The sequence below is a fragment of the Lachancea lanzarotensis genome, scaffold LALA0S02, assembly GCF_000938715.1.
Source record: "Lachancea lanzarotensis genome assembly LALA0, scaffold LALA0S02, whole genome shotgun sequence".
NCBI classification, from domain to species: Eukaryota; Fungi; Ascomycota; class Saccharomycetes; order Saccharomycetales; family Saccharomycetaceae; genus Lachancea; species Lachancea lanzarotensis.
The window spans coordinates 349156-364869 of NW_019212880.1; the positions used below are offsets into that span (position 1 = coordinate 349156).

General features: G+C 45.3%; 7 protein-coding genes across 7 annotated transcripts, besides 1 other annotated feature; 2 read left to right on the forward strand and 5 right to left on the reverse strand.

Moving 5' to 3' along the window:
• Positions 1-6: 6 nt before the first annotated feature.
• On the reverse strand, positions 7-948 carry LALA0_S02e04104g (LALA0S02e04104g1_1; the record flags this gene model as incomplete). Its single annotated transcript, XM_022773723.1, has 1 exon — positions 7-948. The coding sequence occupies one exon, from the start codon at positions 946-948 to the stop codon at positions 7-9; it is 942 nt and encodes a 313-aa protein (XP_022627220.1).
• A 358-nt stretch (positions 949-1306) lies between these two features.
• On the reverse strand, positions 1307-5722 carry MET5 (LALA0S02e04126g1_1; the record flags this gene model as incomplete). Its single annotated transcript, XM_022773724.1, has 1 exon — positions 1307-5722. The coding sequence occupies one exon, from the start codon at positions 5720-5722 to the stop codon at positions 1307-1309; it is 4416 nt and encodes a 1471-aa protein (XP_022627221.1).
• Positions 5723-8525: 2803 nt separating this feature from the next.
• On the forward strand, positions 8526-11033 carry LALA0_S02e04148g (LALA0S02e04148g1_1; the record flags this gene model as incomplete). The annotated part of the gene is made up of 1 exon (XM_022773725.1): positions 8526-11033. The coding sequence occupies one exon, from the start codon at positions 8526-8528 to the stop codon at positions 11031-11033; it is 2508 nt and encodes an 835-aa protein (XP_022627222.1).
• Positions 8526-11033: a mobile genetic element (isolated transposase of Rover hAT-like DNA transposon).
• A 267-nt stretch (positions 11034-11300) lies between these two features.
• RPC10 (LALA0S02e04170g1_1) lies at positions 11301-11513 on the reverse strand (the record flags this gene model as incomplete). Its single annotated transcript, XM_022773726.1, has 1 exon — positions 11301-11513. One exon carries the CDS (start codon positions 11511-11513, stop codon positions 11301-11303), a length of 213 nt encoding a protein of 70 aa, XP_022627223.1.
• Positions 11514-11803: 290 nt separating this feature from the next.
• On the reverse strand, positions 11804-12814 carry BNI5 (LALA0S02e04192g1_1; the record flags this gene model as incomplete). Its single annotated transcript, XM_022773727.1, has 1 exon — positions 11804-12814. One exon carries the CDS (start codon positions 12812-12814, stop codon positions 11804-11806), a length of 1011 nt encoding a protein of 336 aa, XP_022627224.1.
• A 293-nt stretch (positions 12815-13107) lies between these two features.
• Positions 13108-14223, forward strand: LALA0_S02e04214g (LALA0S02e04214g1_1; the record flags this gene model as incomplete). Its single annotated transcript, XM_022773728.1, has 1 exon — positions 13108-14223. The coding sequence occupies one exon, from the start codon at positions 13108-13110 to the stop codon at positions 14221-14223; it is 1116 nt and encodes a 371-aa protein (XP_022627225.1).
• A 169-nt stretch (positions 14224-14392) lies between these two features.
• DSE2 (LALA0S02e04236g1_1) lies at positions 14393-15292 on the reverse strand (the record flags this gene model as incomplete). Its single annotated transcript, XM_022773729.1, has 1 exon — positions 14393-15292. One exon carries the CDS (start codon positions 15290-15292, stop codon positions 14393-14395), a length of 900 nt encoding a protein of 299 aa, XP_022627226.1.
• Between the last annotated feature and the right edge of the window lie 422 nt (positions 15293-15714).

Sequence of the window (15714 nt, forward strand, 5' to 3'; positions counted from 1 at the left end):
GCATGATCATACTAATAATTTAACTTTGGACACAAAGGAGTCCCTTGCGGAAGAACTTAGAGGTTTTGGTCCGCTGAGGTATTGACTAAAAAGAAGTCTCCCTATAAGCGGCTCGTCCACACGACCTAGCATCACCTGTTCCCCAGATTTCCGAGAACGGTAGGCTAGCTGTAATGAGCCATTAACTTGTAGCTCAATGAGCAGATCGTCATTTTTGGGAACGGAACCCTTTCTGATGAAAGCATCTTTCAATTGTTGGATCCCTTTCGATACTACTTCCTGGTTGCTCTTTGCGTCCGGATGGTTCAGAATAGACTTTATTAGGCCCTCTCTGAGATGGTTGAAATCAGTGTTCCTGATGGGCGTTATTTTGGCCGTCATTCGCACCCCACCGTCGATGAGATTGCCAACAAGTGTTCGTGACTTCACTGGATCTCTAAAAGCCAGCTCAATGTTTTCAGAATGGCTTTTTGAAGCATCAGTGTCGACAAACGCTTGCGACAAATAATTGGTGCTGAGGATTTGTGATATTAACGCTAAATCCTGCTTTGCCACATATAGTCCCAGGGCGTAAACTTTGAAGTTTACGAAAGTAACTGAGCGGGTACCAAAGCCTAAAAGGGTATAGGAAGTCGTGAGAGGGAAATCAGGAGGACCCAACTGTGTTGGAAATGGTGCAACTGAATTGTCAACTTTCACTGATTCATTGCCGTCCTCAATAGGACCCGCGTCATTCCCAATCAAATGCGGTTGCTGCCACAGCCAGAACCCCACTCCTGTGAGTCCCATCCCTAGCGCAGCAGTCATGATTGGGATCGAAGATCTGGAGACACCCCAGAAGCTAACTTTCGCAGAACATTGGGAGTTAAAAAACCGACTATAAGAAAGGCGTTTGGAAATTCGCAATCCAGTTGGTACTGTAAAGCGTCTGCTGGTTCTCATTAACATATCGTGACGAGTGGTTGAGCTTTTGACGACCCGGTCAAACCCTTGACAGACCAGAAAGAATATAGTAGGTGAACCTATATGGGCTAGTCTCTCCTTCGTGAAATACGATCTATAAATCAATGTCGTGGATTACGTAAGTCTGAAGGCAATAAATAAAACGTGATTTGAGTATTATATAATCAGCCTTTATCCGCTTTGACCATATCAGCCGATGAAGCCAAAAGCAGGAAACCGAACACACACGAAGCGATTAGGTTTCTTGATATCTTGTGCTCATCGCAGGTCGTCTATCAGCTTTATAACCGTCTGTGTAGCTAGAAGACACGTTTCGGTCGCGTCTGTAGGATTTTTTCGCTTCTTACAAAGCGTCCTCAGAAACGTCATCGTGGAAGTACTTACCTTCCAATGTTGGCTTGATGACCTCAGTCCTGATTAGGAAGTCACCAAAATGCTCACCATCAAGTCTGTGTAGAGACCAGTTCTTGAACAATGGCTTCAAGATCGCAATGATCTCGTCTTCCTTGATAGAAGCCTTGTACAATTTGTTGAGTCTCTGCCCATGATAACCACCTCCCAGCATTAAGTTGTAGGTGCCAGGGGCTTTACCGATGCAGGCTATTTCAGCCAACCATGGACGCGAACAACCGTTTGGACAACCGGTCATTCTCATCACGATCGAGTCGTGACGCAGCCCGTACTGTTCCAAAATGTCTTCCAACTTCGTGATAAGAACAGGCAAGTAACGCTCAGATTCGGCCATCGCAAGACCACAAGTAGGTAAAGCAACACAGGCCGCAGATGAAAGCCTCAATCCACTGAAGTTAGTGTTGTCGAGCTTATACTTGTTCAAGAGAGATTTGACCGCAGCCAAATGCTCATCGGTGATGTCGCTGATCACAACGTGTTGATTACCGGTCAAACGGAAGTGACCGCTCTTCGTTTCTTGCATGTATTGTGCAATCTTTCTAAGACCAGCTTTTTGAGGCAAATCGGGTGTGTCCTCCACTCTACCATTTTCGATGAAAATTGTGAAGTGGTTCTTCCCCGTCTCGTCTTTAACCCATCCAAAGTAATCGATGTTAGATTTGATTTCGTAAGGTTGTTCAGGACCGAACTTCTTACCCCAGAGTTCTTCCGTTTTCTGTCTGTAAACATCGACGCCCAAGTCATCAACAGTATACTTCAGACGAGCGTGCTTACGATTCGCACGATCACCATTGTCTCTTTGAACAATCATTACGTTTTCAATAGCGATGTGAACTTCGTCTGCGCTTACGAAACCCAAAGAAGAACCGGTTCTTGGATACGTTTTCTTGTTGTTATGAGTACAACCCATACCACCTCCAACGTACAAGTTGAAACCCTTGATTGTCTGAGTGCTTTCATCGACAATGGCGATCAAACCAACGTCGATCGACCACACATCAACATCATTGAAAGGGGGCACAGCCATGTTGATCTTGAACTTTCTAGGCAAGTAAGTAGGACCGTATAATGGCTCAACGTCAACGAGAGCATTGCCGCTGACCAGGGTCTTCTTCTTGGTAGGACCTTCCTTTCTGTTTTCAAAAATAGAAGGCCAGTTAGGGTCGTCGTCCTCTTTATCGGCACCCTCCAGCCAAATTTCGTGATATGCCGTTGTTTGCGGTAGAAGATACTCCGAGATTCTCGCCGCAATATCAGAAGCTTGCTTATGAACCTTTGCATTTGCAGGAAGAGCAGACACCATGACGTTTCTGTTGACGTCACCACAAGCAGCAACAGTATCCATGAGGGTCGAGTTCATGGCTCTTATTGTGTGCTTTAAATTCTTTTTCACAACACCGTGCAGCTGGAAAGTAGCTCTGGTCGTGATTTTTATGGTACCGTTACCTGTCTTATCGGACAACTTGTCAAGAATAAGCCATTGTTCGGGAGAAGCTTTACCACCGGGAAGTCTTACTCTACTCATGAAGATATAGTAAGGCTCTAAACCTTGAGCCTTCCGAGTATCTCTGATATCACGATCATCTTGCATGTATATCCCATGAAATTTGGTCAGTTGTTGGTCAGTGGCAGAAATGGCACCAGTAGAGTCATCAACTAAAGCCTCTGCGATGTTACCACGCAAGAAATTGGAGCCTATCTTCATGTCTTCGTTGGTGATTGGCTTAGGTTCGTCTGGGACAGCGGCACCAGACACGCCAAGCGCCTCCCATATTTTTGGTTCCCACTCACTGTAAGCAGTTTGGTAACCGTCAGCATCCTGATCGTCACCCAGACCTAACGGAGCTAGTGGCTTGGCGGACAAAAGCTCCAGTTTTTTGAAAAGATCCGCGCTTGGTTTATTGTAGTAATGCTTGTCTTCTTTGCGAGGCCAGTATAGAGAATCACCTAACCCAAAAACAGAGAAATTGAGAGTGGCCAAATCTAAATCCAAAGAAGCCTTGAGCTGATCCCAAAAAGCCTTACCATCCTGTGGGAATTCACCCTGACCAGCAGTTGACGTTACGAAAACGACGTTTTGCTCGTCTTGAAAAGTCTCAAAATCTATATCATCCATGGACAGGACTGTAGCCTTTAATCCTCTAGCAGAAGCTCTAGACCCTAGCCTTTTGGCCAGGTTTGCAGCGTTCCCACCGTCTGAGGCGTAGTAAACGTGCAAAGGAGGTCCAGACAAACCTTCGAGTAACTGCTCGTACGCAGCGTTTGCTCTTCTCAGTTGTTTAGCTTCAATTCCACCACTTGCACCATGTTTCAAATTTCTAGCGAGCTCGGGGCTTTTCCGAGTTAGGAGACTTAACTTGTTCTCTCTGTCCAAAAATTCTTGAAGCTGTCTGCGAATAACTGAAGACTCCAATTTGAAAGCTTCATCTGGATTTTCCTCTCTGGGATTGTAGCGGTAGAGTGGCCAGTAACCAGACTCCACACCATTCTTGGTCTGCTTCAATATGTCTAAAGGAGTGTCGCGCTCGGACGAGTATGGCAAATATGCTAAAACGATAGAGGGGCCCGCGAATTTGGAGGCTTCAATTAAAGCCGTTAGCAACTGCGTGTAAGAAGAGTATACAGCCACCGATGCAACGTAAGCGTTTCCGAAATTCAAAGCGTAAAGGCCAACATCTTTCTTCCTGAGCTTAGATTTGGAGTTCTTGACATTTTCATACGGCTCCGAATCGATAATGAGCATGTTGATGTCCTGTTGAGAAGAGAGAACGTGGTGGACACCCGAGTTACCTAAGTCATAAGACCAGGCGTCGGATCCAATGAGCCATTTCGAGGCGAATTTAAAGCTTTCCACGGTTGGAGCAGCTTTCAAAAGTTTCAAAGCTACACTAGAATCCTGGTTCTGCTCCAAAATTTCAAATACCTCGGTAGCGGTGCGGTTGGCATCTTCCAGAGAGGTTCCAATCTGTTGATTTTCACTCAAGCGAAGCCATTTAGACAAAAGCTCCACAATACGAGCACCTTCGGGTGACTGATAAGCGCTAGCATCCAGGGAAGCAGAAACCAAATCGCGCAGACGCTGTCTCTCGCTGTCCTGTTTGGAGGCCAACCCGAACCCGTATTCGGGGCTAGTGGCATTGACATCTGGATGATGATACTGATTCAAAATCTGGAGGTTCGAGGCAAATAACTGCCGAAGAACCTTTAAATAAGCATCCTCCAAAGAGAAAACGCCCTTAATAGAGGATTGAAGTTGGATAGCCTGTTCAGTGGCCGCCGTCTCGGACGCTTTTCCAATAAATAATGTGTTATTAGGTGTTTCAGCAAGTGCATTAGTAACGATTTTCTGGATTGCAGTTGCGACAGACATATCGTGTAGCTCACCAACGTTGGTCACTAGTAGTTGATCTACGCCTCTTTCGACCAGCGTGTTAAAGTCTGCAAAGAAGTCTAGCAAAATAGGTTCGAACCCATTGGTCGCGAATGCGCCGTTCGTACGCTGCACAATGACTATCTTACGCACCGACTCTGGGACTTGTTCGAAGAATTGTTCGAAAGACCATGGTCTGTATACGTGCACATCGAGGAAAGCTGCATCAGCAGGTAGGGCATCAGCGAACGCCTGTGCGTATGGAGAGAGGTTGACAATCAAGACCGATGGCTTCCTGGCAGAGCTATGGTATGCAAATCTAGGCAACTCTTCAACTGCATCTTTTTCGTTGTCTACTTCAGCGGATGCAGCAATGGCTTCAACTGATCCCGACAACGCCTGAGACTCCACAAAGTGGAATACAGCTTGTTGCTTAGCTGTAGCGCTCTGCACCGCAGCTACGGCGTGTCTAGCCACCACTGCACTCGAAGTAGACACAAGTGTTGCATGTGCCAAATCTTTAACCAAAGGTATGGTTGCGTACTCATGAGAACGCAATTCCACGGTTACCACCACGGGCAAACGCTGCAAAGAGTACAGATGGGGTAGACCACGGACCAGCGTCGTTTCATCGGTGAAAACGTTGGTCACGGTGTTTCCACTGCTGTTTTCCACCACTGTGGCGAATGGATCTGTACTATTCACCAACTGCGTTACAGTTCCCGTGCTGTGGTCATACTTAGCCTGTAAGTCTTGCAGGGCTACTGAAACGCCTGACTGAGCAGCTTTGAAATCCGTAGTGTAATAAATATCGCCATTTGTGGCCTGGGCTACTTGCGCCAAAAACTGTGCTGCGTTTAGCTCGCCCATTGCGTGCGCCTTTGAGAGTTGAAATGAGTCCGGTGCGTTACGGCTGTCGAAACCACTGCCATCGTTGTTATATATGATGCGAGTGGAGGTGGTAGAAGTCAGACACATCTTGGAAAAACTCTCAGCGTAAGCGAGGCCAATTCAACACACACAACTGTGGCATATTGATTATAGAGATCGACCTGTACTTGGGGTAAATGAGGAAGGCCGGCCATTTCATGTGCTAAGAGGCATGTCACGGGTTTCCAGTGTGGTGGCAGCGAGTACGAATACTCGCTTCACATCATCAACGGAAGCACTGAGAGCGTCAGCGATGAGTTGGCTGGTAATACCAACAACGGGTTTGTAATGCACGATGACCACACTCGAAGGCTTCGTTCAACGCTCAGGAATGTGCTTAGCGTCGTCACCTTCATTGTAGCTAGATTTCTAAATCAATGGCAGAGGGCCACGAACGTCGAAATCATCAGATGCCGATTTTCCGTTAAACGAGGTTTCGCAGTGTTGGATGACGATCGGGGATGCTTGCTAATAGTAACAGTGATAATTTGAACAATTTTGATGCAATACCAAGCAGCCGAGAGGATGTTTGATCATACTATTGGTGATTTATTCTCATCGGAACATAGTTGCACATGGGGGAGGTTTGAGCACGAAGGCAGGTAGTAGAGTGGTTGGAATGAGACCCAGTGGGTCAGATGGTCATGGAATTGGGGTTCTAAAGTCCGGTTGATGATCCTAAGAACCAAAAGGAAAACGCTTTGTATTTGCTTGAATCACACCATCATCGAGAAATAAACATTCTTGGAGAATTTTTAGAGCACTCGTTGAAATGCCGGACGTTTGATTCAATATGGATATCATTCTTCACTCAATTGGCTGCAAACCCCGGACTAGACAGCACCATCGCTTAAAACATAACTTGACGTGAGAACTGAGATTGAATCCACTTACTATCACTCAAAGTGCTGAGCGGGCGCCACAATAACGTAGAGACATCATCTTGGATCCCATAAGGGTGACTGTTCTTCAAGCAATTGAGTATGTTACCCCTGTAATGGCCTTCATTCATAGCTGATGGCCCTCAAATTCGCCACCGGTCCTGTTAGACATCTTGTCTCCCGTATTTGGGTCATCAAATCGCGATCCACAAGCTATACAATGCCAGTCGCACAATGTTTCGCCAGTGTCAAGTTACTTTACACTGGGAACGTCTATAAGGCATTGGCGGCAAAAAGTACACAAACACTTATACAAAGCCAAGAAATAGTGGCGAACGCACACTTTGGTGCGTATTCAAACGTACATGCAAATATACAAGCTAAGCTAATAAGAGCAGATCCCAGTCAGCATTCGACTGTGTTTCTCTGGGTTTGTGTTGTTTCATTGACAAGGTGAGTTTAAAATCTGTATATATTTATGAGACACCCGCGATGTACTCGCAGATGTACTCATGATTATACATTTCACGAATTTCAGCGACGGTAAACTAGTAAGAGAGATTGAAATCGGGTGACCATCGTTGTGCGGTCGTTGGTGTCATACTCGCTTGTGTTGGTAGTTGAAGAACCACTTGAAAATGACGCCTCTTTCTGATTCTTTTTGGTCTACTAAAGTGCCACGTGAAGCTATCCATCGAAGTATGGCTTGGTGTGTGTGTGATGCCTCCATGTTCAAGTCACAGGAATAAGGTTGCTTGTCTTGCTCTATATGTTTGGCGAGAGATGTGCTAGCCAGCGTCTGTGAGAACGAGTTCTCTAGACCTTTTTGGTTGCTTGGAACGAGCGCAGAAAGAGTAAAAACGTACCAACGGGTGGTCTCTATCCTGGCCATGAAGCCAGTTTGCAAGTCATCAGCGGTGAGTGCAGATAATTGAGATTTGACTGGTGTGTCATCCATCGAGTTGTTGTTCGGGTGAACTTTTATGTTTTTGTCGTGTACAGTGGTGTTAAATCATAGTGACATTTAATGCTGGCGCGTCAGTACTTTTGAAGAAATCACAATCAAACCTGGCGAATTCCAAGAGAAACTTTTAATCGCAGGAATATTGAAGTTAAATATGGATGCCATCCAGCCAGCAAGCTTTTTGGATCAAAGATGTGTTCTTAACGCTCACAACCCATGTTTTGATCATGCACACCACGTGATATTTACCTCCCACATACAGTATGATTCTGTTCGCCTTACTCTGCAAACGGTGTGCAGTGACAATGATAACACTCAATCGAGTCATAGAGCCCTCTCATACAAAGAAACCATTACGTTTTTCTATGTCTCTCGAACTTCATCAATATCGTGTCATTTAGCACAGTTATATTTATATTAGTGAAAAAGCTCGAAAATCATACAATTTACGTGAAAGAAGCCTATTTCAAGCTCAAAATCCTTCTTTAAAGCTCCCCAACTCTCTCCTCAATAGACCAGACGTCTGAAAGATCCGCTAACAACGGTTTCAGCATGCCAAAACCCCATATCACTATATACGAACTCTTTTTTTCGGGTCTTCATTCTCTAAAGTTTGACTGACGATTACCACACCCATTTCCCTTCAAACAAGTCCCTCGATACCAGACCTTTTAAGCGCTTCATTACCCAGCTAAACCTGTTTTAACCACACATGTGACCAATTATCTCGTTTACGATAAATTTCCCATCCAATATTCATATCATTTGTCAAGACAACAAACATCACTCACACTACCTATAAGCTCAAAAACAAAATAAAACCGTCAAAGTACTCACCGTGAATACGCGATTACACCGAGTACTTGAGTCCTTCAGGAATCCCCTTCAGGAATCGGCGGCTATTGTACTCTTCTACCAAACATCAGACGCCTGTTTGACCGGGTTCTTTTTCTGAGTGTGAAATTTCCGTTGACTTGTTTTCGAAGTCTTACACCCCCTTCTCAAAATGGACTCTACAAAGACCGGGATTGTTGACAAAGTGAACGCATTTGCCAACCACCGTCCGGATTCTGAATCTGGATTGCAGAAACACACCGTATCTGACAGAATGGACCCCACGAGCGAGGAAACGATTGCTGCTGCAATCACGCAGTTGAACAGTCATAATGACCACGATGCTCATGTCACCACAGGCTTGGTGGCTGAATCGCCAGACCACGACGCTGCTCTTGCAGAACAGCATTTCAGAGACACATATGGGTTCGATTTTCGGAATTTCAGCGTAAATCCTTGTCTGAGTCCGAACTTGGACTCATCGGTCAGAAATGACGGCGATGTAGACCCTAAAACTGCAGCTCGTTTTGACAACTGGTTGCGTCTATCACCGTTTGGAATTTGGGTTACAAAATACCCCACTTCCAAGCCTTACGCACAGTGCAAATATTCCCAGTGTCGCTTGCAGTTCAAGTTCGACGGTCATGCAAATACTTCTAATATCATCAAACACATGCGCAGGCGCCATAAAGAAGATTACGAGCTTTTCGTGTCACTGCTGGGACGTGATCAGAAACAGAAAGGCACAACTTCAAGCCATGGGAATGCTTTTGATCAACAAACTCATAATTCCTCTGCGCCCCGCAAGGCATTCTCATTACGCAAGGAACTTGCACCTTTGCTACAGAATAAACAGTTTCCTCAAAAGCAACTGAATGTTTTCATCGATTCGCTACTTCCGCTCAGTACCGCTAACTCTTTCGCTCAGTTTCTGAAAGCATGCAATTTCAGCAACGGCGAGTTTCTTCTGACCCCAGATGATATGATCTTGAAGCTTGACGAATACTTCCATGAATTTGAAGCTCAGCTCAAAGAAACTCTACAATCTAGCACGCTGGTGAATCTTGTTCTCGACACATGGACTTCACCTGAAAACAGAGTTTACCTCGCCTTAATGGTTTCCTTTTGTCCCAACCTGGCGCTTGAGGATCAAACATTGAAAAGAGACTCCATAACTTTAAAGTCAGGTCCTAACGTCCACGTCCTAGATTTATTGGAAATCGGAAACGAGTCTACAAATATTCTGCCTATCGTGCTTCAAACTCTTTCCGATTATGCGATTCTTCACAAAATCAGTAGCGTTACATCGGATTCTGGATCAAACATTTTGGTTGATCTACAAGATCAATTAAGAAAAAGTCTGCAAGCGGAAGGCGATAAAGATTTGATCGAGATCAGGAGTTTCAGTCATACTTTGGAAAATGTCCTTGAGCTTTTGCTGCGTATCTTCAGAGAAAACTACCCCAAACTTGTGGCCAAGATTGATGGTCTGTTTGTGGTTCTACAGAAAAATGCTTATTTGAAAAAACCATTTCGAAAGTTCCTGAACGTTGCAACCCCATCACGTTTAAAACCCGGACCAGTCTCACGGTACCGCTACTTACTGACATTTTTGAAGTTTGAACATGAGTTCAGTAGCTTCCGTTCTACTGGTGGACTTGAGAAATTGAGTGGTTCAGCAGCGGATGAATTGAGAGTGTTCTCGTATTCACCTGAAGAGATTGCAGTTTTGAGAATATTCCTCAAGGCAATAGGAATTTTTGGTAATTATATCAAGATTTTGCAGGATGACACTGTCGATATATTGCCTAATGCCATCGACTACTACGTTCAAATTGGACAATACTTTCAAGCGTGTGACAGAATTTTGAGCGGCATCTATGCGGAGCAAGATGTTATTTTTGTCGGGCTAAGAGATGAAGATCTTTTGACTATTGACGAAAACACAAAGAACAATCTTTTTACGATTATTTCAACGTGCAGCTCCTACTTTAATCCGCAACTAGAGTGGACATTGAAGCAGAGTGGATACTGGGTCGCACATATTTTGCAGCCTCACAACAAGACCACCAAGCTGGCGGGAAGTTTTGATGATGTACGATTCAAAGACGAGGTTTTGCAGAACGCTTCCGCTTACATCGATCACCACTTAAAATCGCAAAGCGATAATTTTGTAGTTGAGCTGGAAGAGACAAGTGGTAACCGAGCCATACGCTCGAATCTCAAACGAGTTACAAAACCGGTAAGCACCAAAAGACGTTCTGAGTTAGACTTGGCTGACCAGGCTGCCGCGTTAGCAAATTTTACGGAACACGAACTGGGTCTAGGATCCGAGTGGGCTTTATATTTGGACGAGCCAACGGAGGAAACCACTGACGTTGTGAAGTACTGGGTTCGTAATCAGAAAAAGTTTCCCATGCTTGCCAAACTGGCACTGTCGTTGCACAACTGCAAACTTTCGAGCAGCAAAGTGGAGAAATGGTTCAGGATGGGACGCGAAGCGCTAAATGCGTCGATATCGCAAGGAAGCATGAGTTTGAAGCAGGCCGTTGTATTACGAAACAGGCTTTTGAACTTTCAACCTGCACATGTTCTAAACTTTGTAGAGTTCGTGGCAGCTGCACAGTGGGGAGCTGATGAAAATCGAACGCTGGGAGGTGCAGATGAAGGCAGTAGTTAAGAAGGAGGGAAGAAGATCGTTATCACTGAGGTGGGGGGAAGCAAGTAACAACTTACTAAGGATATTTCGATTTTTTTCAACTTTTTTGGTGTAAAGGCGATGCTGACCAAAAAGAAGTACATCCTAGAACCGTGCCCCATTCTCGAAAATCTCGAGCTTTCCAATTATGCGATATACATCATCTTTGTATATTTTTTCGAACTATGCAGTCTATTATACCTATTATTTTACAAGCTTTGTTGCGTTTTTGCTGACTCCCAACCACGTTCAACGCGCTTCAAATTGAACCATCCGTTTCGTACGGGCCTTAAGCAAGATTCGGTGGCCACACTCCTTGCATCGCACTGGGTCTGTCCGTGACAGAGAAAGCTTTGCCGAACATTCAGCACAGATATATTTCAAAGTAGCCGTTCTGGCCGCTGCGGTACCGGCAGCAGCGGCGTCAAGATTGGTAGGGATTTGAAAACCTTCGCGGGACATTAGAAATAGATGACGATGGACAAAAAGATGGAAGGCGGGCCCTTTGGAACGATGAAATAGAGGAACAGTTCAAGCGATGAGCTGTGTAAGTTCACTATAGTATATATGCATAAAATTTTGAATATTATTGGAAAAAAGATTCATCATTTAGTACAAAGTGATTTGAGATATCGCGATAGAGACAAATCGGTAAGATCAGAGGACGATTCAACAATGCGTGAGCAATTGGAATTCGAGAAACATTCAAGAGTGGTGAGGGTATTCAGGGGTTTTGTAACGACATTTTGGGGTTAATTTCCGACCCAAAACTGACCATTTTCACCACGATCGATTTCCCGTCTTAATTGCCGGCTTAAGAGAACTCCTACCTCGTAACGTTCCTTAGTTTTGCGATCTAGGTATTCCTGTAGCTTTTGTAGAGCGCCAGAGATTTTGCGAGAGTCTTCCGGCGTCAAAGCACCACGTTCTCGCAAATCTGTGAGATATTGAATCTCTCGCTGTAATTTGGTGCACTTGCCAGTGAGGTAGTGGTGACGGGTCTCGAGTTTTTGCGCTTGAGCATGGTCTGTCTGTTTGGAAACAGACACGACACGGAAGGGGCTTGGATTGGAGGTATGCCGGGTGGTGGACGATCCGGAAGAGGTAGTGGAGGGGCCAGCGGGTGCTTTGCGAGTCTTCGGAAGCATTTGCGGTTGAGGCGAGGTATTGGCGGGCTCAAATTGTTCTTCGAACGTCTCATGAACGGGTTCTGGACTCTTGAAAGTGGAATTTTGAGGATCTTGTGGAGAGTTTTTATTTACATCCGGAGCACTGGATTTAAGGTCTTTATCATCGTTGGGGTGCGCAATTGAAGGTGCCGGTACCTCCGGTTCTTTAACAGTCATTTTCGTAGACTCTACATTGGTTTTTGGTTTTTCGATATCCCCATTTGTCTTCCCTGGGTTTTCCACTGCGTTTTCCACTGCGTTTTCCACTGCGTTTTCCACTGCGTTTTCCACTGCGTTTTCCACTGCGTTTTCCACTGCGTTTTCTACTGGGTTTTCCACTGCGTCTTGCCCTGCACTTTGCCCTGCACTCTTTGTCGCACGTTCGCAATTGGCCAGAAACTTGGCTCGTAGCTCCTTTCTCTCATCTATCTTCTTGTTATCATCCAACTTGTCTTCATCCACCGGGCTGTTGTCCATTTCTCCGTCCAAATTCTCGCTTTTCCCGATTTGCAAGTTCTCGTCAATCACACTGTTCATTTCTTCGATCTCAAGCTCAATTTGAGACATACGTTTCCGCAACTCTGCCTGGTCCATCTCACCCGGAACTTTCGTTTCTTGTTTAACCTTGAAAATAATCGAAAATGGGCCTTTTCGAACCGCGTTTTCTTCTGATAAGTTCCTCAATTATTCACTAGCAGCGCTACAGCACTCTTGTTCACTTTATCGGGCTCAAGTCTAGTGTTTTCACCTCTAAAATATGTTGTTTGCAGATCTTGAAAGTTGATGATGTTATTCAAGATCTTTAAAGTTCATCAACTTGACGAAGATTTTAAGGGTTTCTCCTCTAAGTAGACGATAATGATCCTCAAGACAGCCATAACGCTGAGATGAAAAGGTTCACGCGATTGGTGAAGCGAAAACACCCTTTGTTGGAAGTTTCCGTGGTGAAAGACCCTCTGGACAGCGATTTACAGCTTACGGAAGGTGTTGATGATGATAATGATGACGACGATAACGTCGAAAAGGACGATGAAGCTGATGAAGCTGACGATGCCAACGATCATGCTAATGCTGGTAATGGTCTCGAAGTGCGAAACAAGTGTCCTCACTTTGAGGATCAACGAGATGTGCCATTCGTGTCTGTCGTTATGGGTAACGGACTCTTCGCTTTCCCGAGTGACGATGCTCTGAAAGCATTCAGGCTCAACCATCGTCGACTGGATACAGTTTCAGACGAAGAAGCACTAGGATTTCCATTTTTACACGCCACAAGACCCGGGTTTCTAAAATCGATGACCAGCCATAGTGCACCAGTGATGAAAATTCAACGTTACGCCGTCGTTGACATTGGTGTGGATACCGAGGTAGAAGACCACTATTGTGAAAACGAACACTGCAGGCAAGTAGCCGCGTCTGGGAACTTACGGGTGTTTTGTCTGGACTTTTGCCAGGTATTCCAACATATGGATTCGACAACGAGCCAGGTAGAATACCGATTTGTGTTCTCTATCGATAATAAGTCCGATCACAATCGCTTCACGGTGCGTTTAAGTGCTCATGTTATGCAAAGAAACTGTGATGCTATCATGGACGGGATTCGGTTGCGTTGGCATGGAACTTCGGGTTTGTCGTTCTTAACTGGCACTGGCGAGTTTCAACTGCGAGTGCTCGATGACGATATGCCGTCATTTGCAGATTACGCCACGGAATCGGAATACAACAAAGCTTGCACGCATGCTCACCCGCTGCGAACTGTTTCTCAGCTGCCAGTTTGGGGATCTTACAGCGACAAACGTAGATCAATAGTGCCCAAGAAACGTACATTTCACCGTGCGGATTTCCACATTCAAGAAAAGGCATTGTGCGGCAAGGGACTACGTAACATACCAAGGGACACGCTAGTGCTCACCAGTATGTGCTTGTTTTTGCACGAAATTGAGTGCAGTAAGGACAAAAGATCATCCACGAGTTTTGGTGGGCCAGGGTTTCCCATGATGGTATAGTTGCTACTGCACTATTAGTGTATAATTGGTTCGGTGGGAGTTCACCAAACATTACAGAACCTGCCTCAGCGCAAGGTAACCGTTTAATTCTTATTATATTATATGATTAATGTACATTGTTGTGTGTCGTTACAGATTGCCCGCCCTGTAAGTATAGAATCCACTTTTTCTAAAGTGAGAGGGTTTGGTACACTGTGCTGGTGCTAGTGTATGTGGTGAACGCATCTACAGACTGGCCAGGGTCTGTCAAGTAAATCGTAGTGTAATAATCACTATCGTCGTAGTACACCGTACACGATCCGTCTTCATCGAATTGAGTGGTGTAGGCATCTTCTGTCAGTGAGAGAGAAGAAAAAGGTGTTGAAGAAGTAGAGGGGGATGGTGTGACAGTAGACTTAGAAAGAGTCGTTACGCCAGAGCTAGAAGTGCGGCTTGGTAATTGTGAAGAGCTTGAGCTTTGCATGGAGCTTGAAGAGGGACTTAAAGTGCTGGTGATACCACTAGAACTGGAAGTAGAGCTGGAGGCGGAGTTGGAGCTAGGACTAGAAATGGAGCTGGAACTTGCAGTGGAGCTGGAGGTGGAGCTAGAGCTGGATGTGGAGCTGGAGCTAGAGCTGGAGCTGGAGGTAGCACTAGAGCTGAAGCTAGAACTGGAGCTCGCGATAGAACTGGAGCTCGCGATAGAACTGGAGCTCGCGATAGAACTGGAGCTAGGACTTGAACTAGAACCAGGATTTGAACTTGGGCTTGAACTCGAACTCGAAGAAGGGCTCGAGCTCTCCTGAGTACTTGCCGGTGCTGCGGTTTCCGAGCTGGTGACTGACATTGTAGATGTCTTCGTGACCGCTTTTGTAGACGATGAGATAACCTCATTAGCCAATGTCACTGGAACCACTTCTGTAGTTGTGTAGTACAAAGTACTCAAATAAGTGGTTGCAGGTCTGATAGTACTAGTGACAACTGCGAAGCTGTACACTACACCATTAGATGTGATGTATCTTACATCGGAGTCCGCTTGGACAAGCGAGGTTAGGAAAGCGAGTGCTGAGGCGGCTTTGAAGAATTGCATCGGATAAAACGAAGGAATGGCTGAAGTTGAAAAAACGAATGTAGAGCGAACGAGTCGATAAAGGAAGGAATGAACGCAGCTGAAAAAAAATCGAGATAGTTATAGGGCCAGTCACCGGGAGCTAGGCAGGAAAGCGGGGGTTGGTTGTGGGGGTAAAAGAATGAATATTGTTTGGTGTGTTAAGAGTGTTTCTGATCAAATCAACTAAACTACATTCTCGTCCTCTTTTTATACTCCGTCAGCCACTTGAATTTTTGCTCCAAAGATGCAAGCTAGTGCTGGCTGTACTGTTTTGTTTTGAAGCCTTGCCGGACTTGCTGTGCTGGTTTATGCTCGTCATACTTGGACCTTGGTCTAAGCATCATGAAGGATGCTCAAAGAAATGCAAACCAATGCACCATTGCTGATGACTTCACCTGAAC